The sequence below is a fragment of the Arabidopsis lyrata genome (genome assembly GCF_000004255.2).
Source record: "Arabidopsis lyrata subsp. lyrata unplaced genomic scaffold ARALYscaffold_4, whole genome shotgun sequence".
NCBI lineage: Eukaryota > Viridiplantae > Streptophyta > Magnoliopsida > Brassicales > Brassicaceae > Arabidopsis > Arabidopsis lyrata.
The window spans coordinates 3,807,617-3,822,217 of record NW_003302552.1 but is presented as its reverse complement, the minus strand read 5'-3'; the positions used below and the strand labels follow the sequence as shown (position 1 = coordinate 3,822,217).

Below are 14,601 nucleotides of genomic sequence, written 5' to 3'. Positions count from 1 at the left end.
TAATTTCTCATTTTTTCCCTTGCTATTGGAACAGAGGATTCGAATCTAACGGTCTTGATCCTTTTTGATCGGCGAATTTCACGTCATGGCTACGGCTGTTGGAGGCGGAAGCGATGTGGAGGTTGGATTTGCGAAGCTTCAAGGTGAGGATTTCGAATACTATATGCAGTCTTACTCCATTATACTCGGCCGGAATTCTAAGAAAGCGACCGTCGACGTTGATCTCTCATCTCTCGGCGGCGGGATGAACATTTCGCGTAACCACGCTCGGATCTTCTATGACTTCACTAGACGACGCTTCTCTCTCGAGGTCCTTGGCAAAAATGGCTGCTTCGTTGAAGGTGTCCTCCATCTCCCTGGGAATCCTAACGTCAAGCTCGATTCACAAGACCTTTTGCAGATTGGTGACAAAGAGTTTTACTTCCTGCTTCCGGTTCGGAGTATCCTAGACGGGCCATTGGGACCCAGGCACCACGTCTCAGGGCAGACTAGTGTTGTTCCGTACCACAACTATCATTCGGGTCCAGGTTCCGGGTCGGGTAAGAAGGCCGTCCGGAGTAGAGAGTTGTATGAGTTCGATGTTGAAGATGATGATGTCGACGACGATGAGGAGGATATCAGGGGAAGTGAAAAGAAAACAAGGAGAGATGGATATGAAGTAGTATATGCTTCCGGAGGTAAAACCAGATTGCTCATGATAGCTTAATTTCACTGGGCAACTAGATATGTTTCAGATTATGATGCTTACTTGATCAAATCAGGCTTGTTTTAGACTTTGAGTATAAGTTTTATTGTAGTGATTGCTACTTGAACCTTGTTAGACTTGGATTGAATGATAGTGACCCCACGACATTGTATCTGCTTCATGTGTGCAGAGAAGAAGAGATCAAAGGTAGATCGTCAAGCTGATGATCAAAGGTATTTGTGTGTGTGTTTTTTGTGGAAATATGTGTCATCTTTGTTATACTTGGTGTGTGAGCAGATGTAAATATCACAGAGGAGGAAGCATTTGAGATTTTGAGGCTGGCTAATCAATCCTCAGGATCCAGTTCTTGCAATGGAAGCCGTTCTCTCATAAATGGTAACTCCTTGGAGCTCCATTGGGCTTTTCTTCTTAAATGATTCACTGAAGGATTCTCTTTTTGAACTTTCTAACAAACAAAGGAGCAAAGAATGCTTGGGATATGCTTCACGAGGAGGAGTCTTTGCCGCGCATTACTACATCTTGCTCTGATCTTGATAGCATTTTGGGTGGTGGAATAAGCTGTAGGGATGTTACAGAACATTAAGTGGTTCTACTGAGCTTGCTCCTGGTCCGCAGGTGATGGAACTAGCTCAGCAGAATCATCTCGATTCCACCTTTGTCATTTTGTTGTTATTTTTAGCATGTTGTAGAATACCAGAACCGCTGTAACCTTCCGCAACGGGCACAATCCTTGGATAGGTTTCGGAAGAAGAGGAATTCTAGATGTTTCGAGAAGAAAGTAAGATACGGTGTTCGCCGAAGTGGCCTTAAGGTCAGTGTATCATCAGTCTTGAGTTTTACCAACTTATGCCAAATTCTGCTTAAATCCATGAGTAGTTAGTTTTAAATGTCACATTTGAAGAGGCTGGAATAAAAAACATTGTAATCTTATATAGCTCCTTTTGGTGTTGAGAGATCCTACTGTGCCAAGGTTTGTGTTGTGGAATGGGAAACTGATATGTTGCCATCTCTTTTGCTTGATTTTGTGTAATACTTTTTGCTTGATTTTGGGTAGATGCAAAAAGATTAAATCATATGATTATGTTAGTGACTAATGCCCATGGCAACACATGACTTATGTTTTCGATTAAGCTTTTCATTTATATGTATCATATTGTATGCAATCGTTTATTTAGGTACAACTGGTATATTTAGATCAAGAACTGGAAAGAAAGCGCACAAGTCAAGTCTGCACGTACTTGTGGATTAAGATTGCACATGACTTATGTTTTTGTATTTCATTTTTGTATTTTGTTGTGTTGTGGATTAAGAACATATGACTTCGTATTTTTGTAAACCAAAAAAATATTTAGATTATATTTATGTTCAACTGGTTTTGTAGGTACAACTAGTCTATTTAGGTACAACTATATGTATGGATTACTTATAAGAAAGTACAACTAGATCACTTTGGTACAACTGAGACAATTAAAAATAACATTTTAAAAAACAATTTTTAATAAATTTCAAAGAAGCAAAAAAAAAAAAAAATTAAATATGATCCACGTAAGCATCATTTTTGGCGGCGGGATATTATTTTTAAATCATCACACGTGTGATAAAGTGGACCAAAGACAGCATGATATTAATAAAAAATTGTTTTGTTTTAAACATAGTTGTATTAGTTGTCCAGTTGTACTCACATGTTCATAGTTGGACTTTGGCGATTTTTGCGTATTTTCAGTTGGACTTTAATAAAAATTAGTAATTTTAAGTTGGACATATGTTGTTACACTATTAATTATCATCTAAGAAGTTTTCATAATACAATTTGTACGAAATCATAATTTTCACCTATTTTGCATCAAAAGAAGTGATCACCTACAAAGTGTTCCTTGTACTATAAGGAGTGTTTCATATGAAAACAATAGTATGCACTAGGAAAATGATAAATTCAAGTTTTCTTTATTTAAAATTGTTTCTTTTTTAGTTCAACATGTTTTTGGAATCCTTGTTAACTCTAATTTATCGTTTTTCTTATTTGTTGAATACACATACGGATACATTTATGGTCTTAGTTGTACCTTGTCAAAACCTAATTATACCCAGTTGAACATAGTTGTATGAATACGACAAGTACATATACTGATACATATATGGTTATAGTTATAGTTTTAGCTGTACCCAATATATTTATGGTCTTAGTTGTACTAGTCGGTCAATCTAGTTGTACCCAGCCTTGTATGAGATCTTGGCACGTTTCTTTGCTAAAACATCGCCTAATACAGATATCCCGTTCCTACCATACTCATCATCCACAAAGATCACAACAACTTCTCTCCATCGGAAATAGGATACAAAATCCGCGATTGCATTCATCTGGAAGTAGTCGTTCTGTGTGGTACGAAGGAAATAAGGGAAATCTTAATTTATAATTTAATAAAAATTATAATACAATGAACGTAATTTAACTAGTGAACTAATATTATAGATTAGGAAAATGATAAATTCGAGTTTTAATTATTTAAAATTATTTGTTTATAGTACACATACGTATACAAATATGTTCTTAGTTGTACCTAGTCGAACCAAGTTGTAATAATAATTTACCTTCCACAATATCATATATTTACTTTGAAATTAAAATACCCAAAGTACAACGTCGTTAGCAATAATATAATAACCAAATCTAGTCTCTATCTAACCAACGTTACTTGGTTTTCACCATTTTTCTCACTGCAATAGCTATGAACCCTGCTACACAAAGAGACGCCAACCATCCACCGGCTTTACAAACATTCAATTCAACGTTACTTGACTCTTTGCATGTGCCAACTCCATTCCAGTTTCAACAATTCTCCTCTCAAGATCTCTATAAAACAGTTACATTGTGTATTAGTACATGCAGAACAGAAAAACATGTTATGAGAAAAGAATCCAACTTACTTGCATCCAAGGGCTAGCAGCTTGTCCTCCACCGTAAGAACCTTAGGCCTCTATATACTCCACAAGAACATGATGAAAAGACAAAACATTTGATTAGTGAAAATGACCCGTTTGAATGAATACTGGTTTCTTCTATTCAAGAGAGGCACAAGAAAGACCAACCTGATCATAATTCTTCTTAAGCACAGTATTGAGTGCTGCTCTGTACTGTGCATCTTGCCACAACCTAAAGGTAAGAACAACACCATATTAGAGATCAGAACCAATTGATACCGATCCAGTGATCGAATTTGAGCTTGGGATTGGTAGATTACTGTAATGGAACTCAAACCCAAAATACACATTGCAATACAATTATATCTGAAATTATAGAAATCTAGACTGGCAACAAATCTGTGGAAAAATGTAGAAAAACGGAAGAATCTAGCATCTTCGAGATCTATCAACAACTATGAAAACAATGTTCCATCACCATCACGATCTTCAAAACTCTAAACAATTCAATTCCGACAGAAGAACAAATCTAGAATCAATGAGATTTGAATACTCACAGGAATTGAAATCAGTCGGAAATGGAGAAAAAAGGGACGTACCGGCCAGAGCCAAGCTAGACAGGAGAAGAAGGCTAAGATAAGAGAGGGCTTGGAGGTGTTCTGAGACTTAGAAGGCCTACCTCGCCGGTCTGATTTAGCAGAGACCGTCGTTGGTAAGCTCTCCATCTCAATCCACGGCGAGAGGGAGAGAGATCGGAGGAGGCAGAGAGACGAATTCTTAGATACAAAATCAAGAAAGTGAACAAGGAGAAGCAAATCTAACAAGTAACAGATGACGGCCAAATAATCGAGCTCTCAGCAGCTCCGGGGAATCTTCAGCGTGTCAGGGGAGAGATGACAGAGATGGAAAATGTTGAGATTGGATCGAGTTTGAGATTTCTCTCCCTCAACTCGATTTCAATTTTGTTTTTGTTTTTAATTAAATCAGATAAATCATTAAGGGTATAAGTGTATTATCCACTCTATGGATGGCATTCAGACTCTAAAGTGGCAGTCGTGATTCTCATTTCCGGTTCAGTGGCAAACTAGCCTTGGTCTCCTTCTTATGGTAAAATATTAGCTCTAGTTAAATTACCTTCTCTGAAGATGTAATGCATCCGGTTTATCGGTTCGATGTATTTGGTTTACTCAATTATCTAAAATTCTGCCGAATTAAACCGAATAAAAAATCTATTTGACTAACCCATCATTGTCAATTTTTCATTATATAAACAGATTAACTTAGATATTTTTGAATTATTTTTGAAATGCATTAGCTCTAGTATATATTATACTAGATATGAACCCGTGCGTTGCACGGATTGCCGGTCGAGATTATCATTCTTAATATTTTTATTTTATTTTTGTAAGGTTAACTAAAATTCTATTAACATATACTCCCTCCGTTTTAGTTTAGTTGTCGTTTTAGGATTTAAATTTTGTTTCATAATAGTTGTTGTTTTAGGTTTTCAATGCAAATGTTTTGTAAAAATTTCAGTTGTATCTCTACTGTTTTAATGTTTTGACCAATGAAAAAATTATAAAATATCTTAATAAAGGGTAAAACATAAAATTTAATGGTTTTCTTAATTTGTGTGAGAAAACCTTAAACGACAACTAAAACGAAACGGAGGGAGTATATTTTAAAAAATACAGCATAATTATTTTTAAATATATATTTATTAGCATAATACGCAATATAAAACATTAATTGTAGTTATGTTATACTAATTATTAAATCATCTAATATAAATATTGGCCTATTTATAAAATTATATAATTTTTTGCTTATTATAAGTTATGAAGTCATAAATATTCATATGTTGTATTATTGAATTTTAATAAGTTATTTACATCCATCATAATAGTGTGTTACATCTTATAAATTCAATGTGGGGAAGATGCAAACAAAACTATGACAATAAAAAAAGATAAAACTATATAGTTACGTAAATATATGAGCGATATATATGTATAATATGTAAACATATAGTATGAGATACGTAAATATATGATTTTGTTTAGAAAAGTTTGACGTCATAATAAAATTGTGACAATAAAAGAAGAGAAAATATGAGACCGTCTATATCCATGTCATGTAACTTTACTTATTAATATGAAATATCCTCAACAAAAAGAGAAAATCTTATAAGGAATTATAGAATATACACTAAATAACTTAAGACTAAAAAAAAATTTAAAAAATAACATCAGACTGAACATTATATATTTGCTACATGACTTTTGTCATTTTTTGGCCAAACCCTCAGACCCCTCCTGATCTACATGCAAATCCACGACCTGCTCAACTGTAGCACTCTGTGCCACACCCTCACCCGCTACCAGATCCATGCGGGTTCGACCACGTCCCCATCCATAACCTCTAGCTCCGACATCAAATTGCACTTTCACAAGCATAAACTAAATACACCAAGACATCATACCAAAAATACAAAACAACTTACCGTGGAATCTCATTGAAGGCTCGAAGAGGAGGATTCTAAGACTCCATGCTCATTCAAATTGACCAACTACTCATAATCAATTTTTTCCAGCACAAACAACCACCGTTTTAACATCACACATCACGAAAATTCAATCAGTTCCAATTAAATTTTCTAAACCGTCCTAGGAGCGTAAAGGCTCTGATACCAATTGTGAAGCCCCGACCCGGTTTTTTTTTAAACATAATTAAATATCCTCATAAATACTTAATTAAATCAACCAATAGAACAACAGCAACCAGCAAGTCAAATTGCAATTTCTTAAAAATAAACAATCCAACCAATATATCTAGAAATAACCAGCAATCCTAGCATAACTCTAAAACGGGTTCCAATAACATAATAAAACGCAACAAAAAGAGTTCCTAGATCATCCGCTCTTCCTTGTCATGATTCCACGTCACACTTTTTCTTTATCTGCACCATAAAGAAAGAGATGCATAAGTATTATCACAAATACTTAGTGATGTGATCCTCCCATCAACCGGCTATACACATAAGCAAGATAGAAAAATCAAGACAGCAAAACAAAACCAATCAACAAATCAAACCAGGCAATTTTAGGAAGCTGAAAAACTACCAGCCAGACCTGGTGTCGACCGACACCCTTCTAGTGTCGATCGTCACCAGATATCCGAGTGGTGTCGACCGACACCCTTGGTGTCGATCGACACCGACGCCGCAGCAGACCTGGAAAATGCACTTCGCCTCTCCCAGCTCGGCTCTCTGCTGCCTATGTCGAGTCTCTCACGATCCAAGGCACGAGTACAAGCATACCGGATCATATCAACCAACAATCACACCTCATATCATTCTCAATAAACCTATACACTCAAACAAAGCATCAAAACTTCCCCAACTTGCTTAGGTAAGCCATGGTCACGCACTCACCTCGATTTAGGACTGATTTGAGACAAAGAACAGCACCAACCAGTACCACAACAACCTTCTCTCAACCCACAGCCGCTGATCTACTCCTCCTCCTCTTGCTAACACCAAAAACAAGCTTTTCTTCTCTCCTTAACTCACTCAAACCATTCTCTTTCCTCTTTAGATCAACCACAAGGCCAACTCTCTCTTTCTCTCTTCTCTGGAACGACCAAACACTCAAAGAATGGAGAGAGAGGAGGATGTGTCGTTTTTAAAATGAGACCTAGGGTTTTTCCCAATCAGTTCCTGACTAAACTAGTGATTTAAAGCGAACCGGTCAAACCAGAAATTATTGGTGTCGAGCGACACCATCTGGTGTCGATCGACACCACCCCCCCCCCCCATTCTGGGTTCGGGATGTTACACTCTCGGTCTGTGCGCCAACCATCTTCCGACAGTTAGTACGCTATATCCGTGAGGCTTTAAAGACTTGTTTACCGACCCTACAAATCACCACATGATCTTTTTCAGTGTTTTGTCTTCACTCACACAGTTCCAAAAATCACTGCCTGGAAGGTCATCCATCCTGAAATTGTTCCACCTCAAACACGCTTATCTATAGAGTTCTCTCCATATGTTTGACTGAAAAGATAAGTGCTTTTTGGTGACATAGGTGACCAAATATATTATTTTAAACATCTCTTCATGCACCACCATATTTCTTGAAATCGGGATGTTACAATTTAGCCCACTAATAGACCGCAACGTCCTTGTTGCGCATCAAAACTGTTACCCCCGAGAGTGTTAGCCATCTTGACTCTACACTCATCTTTTTATTAAATTTAATTGAATTAAAAAATTTAAATTCGTATATCGGACGGGTCCTAATCTAGTTTAATATAAAAATAACATAACATATTTTTATCTACTAATAATAGCAATATATATACAAATATATCTGTAAAGATCGTCGGTTCGTGGCCTAAAAACACTGTTGATACGGGTTGTGATTCTAAAGAGAGATTTTTTGTCTATATACTAAACAGTTGAACCATGTGATGCGTTGAGCGTTGGAAACATGTATTGTCATAATTCATAAACCATGCAAATTGATTCAATGAAGCGCTCATATATTCTCAACGCTTTCAGTTGCTCAACCGCCAATCATCCCATATAAGAAGTCTATGATGACTCTATGTTGAGTAATGCTTATTTTGTATTCAAACCAAGTAAGGAAATCAGTGAAGCTAAACAAGATAGACTTATTAGTCTGCTTAAGCTATTGGAGTTGTTCAAGTCTAGTAAAAACTAAGACTAGTGGGAGTGGTTGTGTAGTTGTTAGTAAAATTAGAGAGTAGTTAGCTTACTCTCTATATAAGTTTGTATGTATTATGGTGTGGAAGTGTAAGGAAAATATGTACTAGTTTTTCAAGAACTTTCACAAACATTCTCGGAACAAAAACTTGAAACAGAGAGATGCGGATAGCCTTGTTTTTATTGTAGCCTTGTTTTTATTCTTTGGATTCGATAAGCATCCCAAATCTTTCCTAATTCTATTGTAGCCTTGTTTTTATTCTTTTTGCCTCGGCTACTCTTTCGTAGGTTCTACTCTTTTGTAAAGCCTATTTTTCATTATAATGATATTAACATATTTAGCAAAAAAAAAAAAAAGAGATGCGGAGCAAGAAGAAACTGAAAGTTTTTCTTTACAATACTCTAAGCTTAAAAACTGAAAAGTTTCATTCGGCGTCCTAATTTACAAGGTTTGGAACTTATCATTAGAGAAGGATAAAGAACAGACCAGGAAACAAGTAAGCAACACTTTACAAGATTTGCCTTCTTAGATTCTCTTCACTCACGAGACAACAATTATACTTATCTCGGCGTTTACATATGTTATTGTTTTTACGTCAAAACAAATTTGTTTAGTCGGAAATTTTTAAGGATTTGAAGAAATTTTATAGGCATAATTAGTTTCGAGGATGATTATTTCCACGCAGCATACGGTATAAAAGAGTTTTTATTTATTTTGGGGTTCTTGGGAATTTTGAAATTTAGTAAGCTTTTAATTTATCAATAAGTCATCTTTGAGTTGTTATATTTAGTTATTTCTTGTCTTTTTATTAAACCAATTAGAATTCAGACTAGTGTTAATAAGTTACACTAAGTAGGATTAATTTGTTTGTTTGGATTGACGGAATGCGTATTCAATTAAGCATTTTGCAATAATTTGTATGTAAACGGAATATTTTATATTGTTCAATAATAATTTTTCTTTTATGATTTCAATTATATTTTGAGGTTAATGGTTACAATATTGGTAAATATTTTTGAGATTTGTAAAATAATACTTTTTACACCATATTGTATACCGTCATATCCCGTATACTACTTCTTACATCATTTATGTACACCAATGTATCATACACAACCGTCTTTATATCACCTTTTACATTATCGTCGTACACAACCATATCATATAGTGATATACCACTGTAACTGTCGTTTGCACACCATCTTGGATCTTGTAAACCATTTTTTACATTATTATCGTACACCGACTTTGTATATTATTTTGTACACCATCGTATTCAGATAAAGTAAAATAAAGAGCTACATATCCATAAAATTGAACTTTTTAGATTCAGATTAAAATTTTTAAAAATAAATATGTTGTCGTCGTAACAAGTCCAATTAAAAAGATTTAGAGGAAAAAGAGAAGGAGTAAAAGTTTAAGAAAATGATAGAGAGAAAGTTTTTTTCCTTGAGTATACTTTTATCTTCATACAAAAGGAAAGGAGGAACTAATTTTTTTTCTTATTGACAATTTTTACTTAATAAGATGTTTGGGTAGGGATATAAGAGAGATGCATTGAGACGTGTATAGCAAAATAGGCGTATTCTCACAATTATAGTGAATGTACCCGTACCAGGAGTCCAGGATCACAATTATGTTTAAGAAAAACATCCATTTCGCAAAATTATTCAAAAAACAAAATATTTATAAAATAATGTAGGAGTTGGTGAAAACTTATTATATATATATATAATAAAGGCTTGCAACAAGTACCTCAAACAAAAAACAAATCAGCCATACATGGATCTAACTCAGCTTTTTCTTCTCTCTGCTCTCTTTATTTTCTCTGTTTCATGCTTAATAAAGTCTCTGCTTCGTCCCAAGAACAGGACGAATACGGCACCTATGATCCCCGGAGCGTGGCCATTGCTCGGCCATTTACATCTATTTGACACCGTAAACCCAACTCACGTTACGTTTGGGGCAATGGCTGACGTCTATGGACCGGTGTTCATGGCAAAGCTTGGCTCTCTCAACGTCATGGTCATAAACAGCAAAGAGGTCGCCAAAGAGATCTACACGGTCCACGACAAGCTACTAGAACGGCCAGAACTTACTGCGTCTAAGATTCTTGGCTACAACGACTCGTTCTTGACCTTTAGTCCTTATGGTCTTTACTGGAGAGAGATGCGGAAGATCGCAGCATCCGAGCTTTTTTCGACCTCGGGAATTGATATGCTCATGTTTAGTAGAGCCCGTGAGGCTGACTTGGCATTTGGAAATTTATACGGTAGGTGGGAGCAAAGAGGTAAGCCTAAAGAAGGAGTCTTGGTGGACATGAAGCAAGAGTTCATAGATCTAACCGCGAACATCTCATTGATGATGGTCGCGGGGAAGAGATACTTTGGTGAATACCCTAACTGCGAAGTGAAAGAAGCTAGGAGATGCGGGAAGCTGATTCGCGAGTTTTTAGATTACTTCTCACTATTTTTGTTGTCTGATGTGGCACCGGCTCTAGGTTTGTTGGAGTGGAAGATCAAGAGAGGAATGAAGAGAACGGCTAAAGAGTTGGATAAAATTACTGAACGTTGGGTTGAAGAACACAAGAACAAGAGGAGTGATCACGGTAGGAGTGTAAATGACTACTTGGATATACTCATTGAGACATTGGGACAAGACAAGATTCCGGGTTTGAGCGATACTCACACGAAAATCAAAGCCATCTGCCTCGTAAGACCTATATAAACTATAATATCCTCAAATTCCGGGTTGGAGTAGTCATAAATGTTTATAATCATGTAATTTATATTAATTGTGAACTTTTTTGGGTGCAAGAACTTGGTATTGGCTGGGAGCGAGACGGCCATTGTGGTTCTGGTTTGGGCTGTATCTTTGCTGTTGAACAATCCGCATGTATTGAGGAAAGCTCAGGAGGAGCTTGACAGTAAAATCGGAAAGGAGAGAGTTGTGGAAGAGATAGATATCAAAGATTTGGTTTACCTCCAAGCCATTGTCAAGGAGACATTTCGCTTGTATCCACCAGTCCCTCTCATTGCTTACAGAGATGTGATGGAAGATTTCGACATTGCATGTTGCAACTGTCATGTGCCTGCAGGTAATCAAAGTGATTAAATGACTTAATTAACCTAATTTTTTTTTTTTTGTTTTGAATCTCACATAAAACTAGTAAATTTCATAAGTTACCAAGTGCCAATAGCTCAATTGGTAAAGTATTTGAGGCAAAGCCTACAAATCGCTGGTTTGAGTAGCATTTGGGAGAGAACCATATTCAATGCTCTAGTCCATGGCCTGAAGGATGTACGAGCATAGCCCCAAAACTTCTTAGTACTTAAAAAAATTCATGTTACTTTTTCTACGTACATTACCAATTAATCTGAGATTAAAGTTCAACAAATATGATCATAATGAATGTTATCATCTCTAACATAAATAGTTCATTTAACTATTCAGGGACACAATTGATGGTGAGTGCATGGAAGATTCATAGGGATCCAAGTGTTTGGTCCATCCCCGAACAGTTCGAGCCAGAGAGATTCTTGACATCTAATAGAGAAGTGGATGTTGGTGGGCAGAGTTACAAGTTTTTTCCGTTCGGTTTGGGACGAAGGTCATGCCCCGCGATCCCTCTAGGTATGAAGATGGTGCACTATCTCCTAGCTAGGTTTTTGCACAGCTTTGACTTGGCAAAACCATCGAGCCAAGATGTGGACATGACAGAGAGCAATGGATTGGTCAATCACAAAGCCACTTCTCTTGAAGTCTTTATCACTCCTAGGCTTCATAAATCCCTATACAAAGTTGATCACATAGGGATTGATAATTAGTTCATTGTTCGTTGGCCATTGAGCTCAACAAAAAATGTCGAGGTCGTTCCATGATTCCAAATTTGTTATGCTATTTGTAAAAGATTAATGCCATGAAAATAAAAGTATTTTGAATATGCTGGTGATCACAATTTGTTGTATCATAGATTTGTTGAAATAATCGAAAAAGTATTTGTTATAAATATTATTAGAGTGAATTTTGACTTAGGCTATCCATCACCAAAGCCAATCCAATCAAAAATGGCCTAGGGCTAGATTGGTACCCCAGTGACATGAAAGAGCTGCGAAGAGCACCTTCAGGCATAAGTTGAAACCAGAGAGTTATCATATCATAAAGTCTAGCAGCCACTGAATATTAAATGTATCACATTAAATGTTAAAGGTTGAGTTGCTCACCGGCTTAGCCATCAACCAACATGTCATCCATTGGAAAATGTGCAGTGTACCAAAAGTAAGTCAGCTCGACTATATGATATTGTGATGATGGTCTCTTGCCTATAGAAGTAAGTGATACAAGATTGGAATCACTCCAACTTTTAGATCACTTAATGATCAAGAGATTCAAAGCTTTTCACGCAGAAGGGTGGAATTCACGAGCTGGCTCTGAAGCACTCTTTCGTGAATCAGGGATGGTACGATGGATAGATGTGGTGATTGACTTGCTCAATCAGTGGGATAATCGACTTAGGCGATCAATGAACGAATGAAAGATGTTGAATCACTCAACAAGTTTAATCCGCAGATTTCTAAAGTACTAAGTGACTCACTGACAAAGAACTGAAGAACAAAATGACAAAGACTCAAACTTTGACAAGAAGAAACGTTTTTATTACTTTAAAATGATCAAGGGTGTTTTAAAATGAACGAAATAATGAGTTTATATAGGCTCATCTACAATATTCTAATTCTCTAAAAAAAATAAACAAATCGCACCATTTAATGGAAATATGGCCGTTGGACCATTAAGTGTAGAATCGGTCCAAGTAAGACAAGTAAGATGTGCCTTGTATCTTGTCAACTTGGGAAGGATAGTTGTGACGTCCTGGAAGCTTCTGGAGGGTCTCAAGATTCTCACACAAGCGCATAAACAAAGAAGAAAAGAGTTATTGCAAGTTGATCTTCTTCGGCTCCATATATGGCAAGTAGTAACTCTGCGGGTTCTTGTGTGGTAAGGTGTACCAAAGTTCATGTGGTACATGTCTTGTGTGGCCTAGATATTATCCTGGTTTCCATATGTAGCTTTGAGGTGCGTCCAAGTGTAGAATAAGGAAGATTTCCTTGTTTGGCTTCATTTGGAGCAGTACTTGAGAGGGTAATTCAACAAGTAGTTCAGTGAGTAGTTCAGCCGGTCCGTCAGCAAGTACATCAACTATATGTACTTGTAACATCTTCGAATCAATTGCTTGGTATATGATTCCTTGATGACTTGATGTTGCCTCGTTAAAAACCTTTATAGGTAAACCCATTGGGACAAAACCTAGATAAGGGAAAAAGAATGCAACAGTCAAATTCCCACAATATAGTGATTCGGCTCACTCTTCATTGATTCTTCTTGAACCATTATTAGTCTTCTTAGGATTAATTTGCAGGTGAATAATTAATCTTAGGCCTTGTACTTGATTAGGACTCTATTTGGGCAAGAATCCTCCAAAATGTTTCATATATCTACCGCTTTGATACATGTATCGGTTGGTTTGGTATGCTCCTGATTTGATTTGATTTGGATGTCCGCATCAGTAAGTCACCCCAAACGTAAGTCCCAAATTAATCTCATTGGCCGGTCTCTCGCATTCTCATGCAGTCACAAGTGGACATTGTCTCATTCGTTAGGGGTGTGAATTTTCCAGATCACAACTTCTTTCTTGTTCTGTTTATTTTAGGGGCAAAAACTTTATGTGGCAAACAATTAGATTGGTTGAGTTTTACATTTTGTTTGTCGGTTCGTCTATAAACCTATTTTGGTACCAATGGTGGAAAAGAAAAAAATATCGGATCAAACATAGAGAGAATAAATACTCCCTCCGTTTCGTTTTAGTTGTCGTTTTAGGACTTAAATTTTGTTTCGTAATAGTTGCCGTTTTAGGTTTTCAATGCAAATGTTTGGTAAAAATTCCAGTATTATCCCTATTGTTTTAATGTTTTGGCCAATGAAAAAATTTATAAGATATATTAATAAATGGTAAAACAGAAAATTTAATGATTTCCTTAATTTGTGTGAGAAAACCTTAAACGACAACTAAAACGAAACGGAGTGAGTAATGGTTATGGTGGTATTTGTCACTTAATTATGTTGGTTTTTGAATGTTACCATGAAAATTCATTTTTTGGGTGGATGTGAGATCGGAAACTTTAGTCCGGCTAGACTCAAAATTTCAGTGTCTTCAGTTATGAAAAATGTGCCAAATTAACTTGATTCGAACTT

General features: G+C 36.3%; 2 protein-coding genes and 1 long non-coding RNA gene across 5 annotated transcripts; 2 read left to right on the top strand and 1 right to left on the bottom strand.

The window, feature by feature from the left end:
- Nucleotides 1-27: 27 nt before the first annotated feature.
- Nucleotides 28-2,075, top strand: LOC9314896 (FHA domain-containing protein FHA2). Its single transcript, XM_021027232.1, has 5 exons — nt 28-677; nt 876-1,081; nt 1,165-1,321; nt 1,386-1,517; nt 1,882-2,075. The coding sequence occupies exons 1-2, from the start codon at nt 86-88 to the stop codon at nt 986-988; spliced, it is 705 nt and encodes a 234-aa protein (XP_020882891.1). The 5' UTR covers nt 28-85; the 3' UTR covers nt 989-1,081; nt 1,165-1,321; nt 1,386-1,517; nt 1,882-2,075.
- Nucleotides 2,076-3,186: 1,111 nt separating this feature from the next.
- Nucleotides 3,187-4,644, bottom strand: LOC9316725. Its single transcript, XR_002332987.1, has 4 exons — nt 4,225-4,644; nt 3,794-3,857; nt 3,632-3,681; nt 3,187-3,557 (listed from the first exon to the last, which is right to left on the bottom strand). It is a non-coding gene; the product is annotated as an uncharacterized LOC9316725 (long non-coding RNA).
- A 3,779-nt stretch (nt 4,645-8,423) lies between these two features.
- On the top strand, nt 8,424-12,306 carry LOC9316724 (cytochrome P450 CYP82D47). 3 transcript variants are annotated; one of them, XM_021027076.1, is made up of 4 exons: nt 8,424-8,800; nt 10,224-11,064; nt 11,170-11,449; nt 11,806-12,295. In XM_021027076.1, exons 2-4 carry the CDS (start codon nt 10,240-10,242, stop codon nt 12,177-12,179), a joined length of 1,479 nt encoding a protein of 492 aa, XP_020882735.1. In that variant the 5' UTR covers nt 8,424-8,800; nt 10,224-10,239; the 3' UTR covers nt 12,180-12,295. The 3 variants fall into 3 exon arrangements, with proteins under 3 accessions (XP_020882735.1, XP_020882736.1, XP_002880657.1); XM_021027077.1 differs by having other exon boundaries at nt 8,424-8,848; XM_002880611.2 differs by lacking the exon at nt 8,424-8,800 and having other exon boundaries at nt 10,084-11,064; nt 11,806-12,306.
- Nucleotides 12,307-14,601: the final 2,295 nt, after the last annotated feature.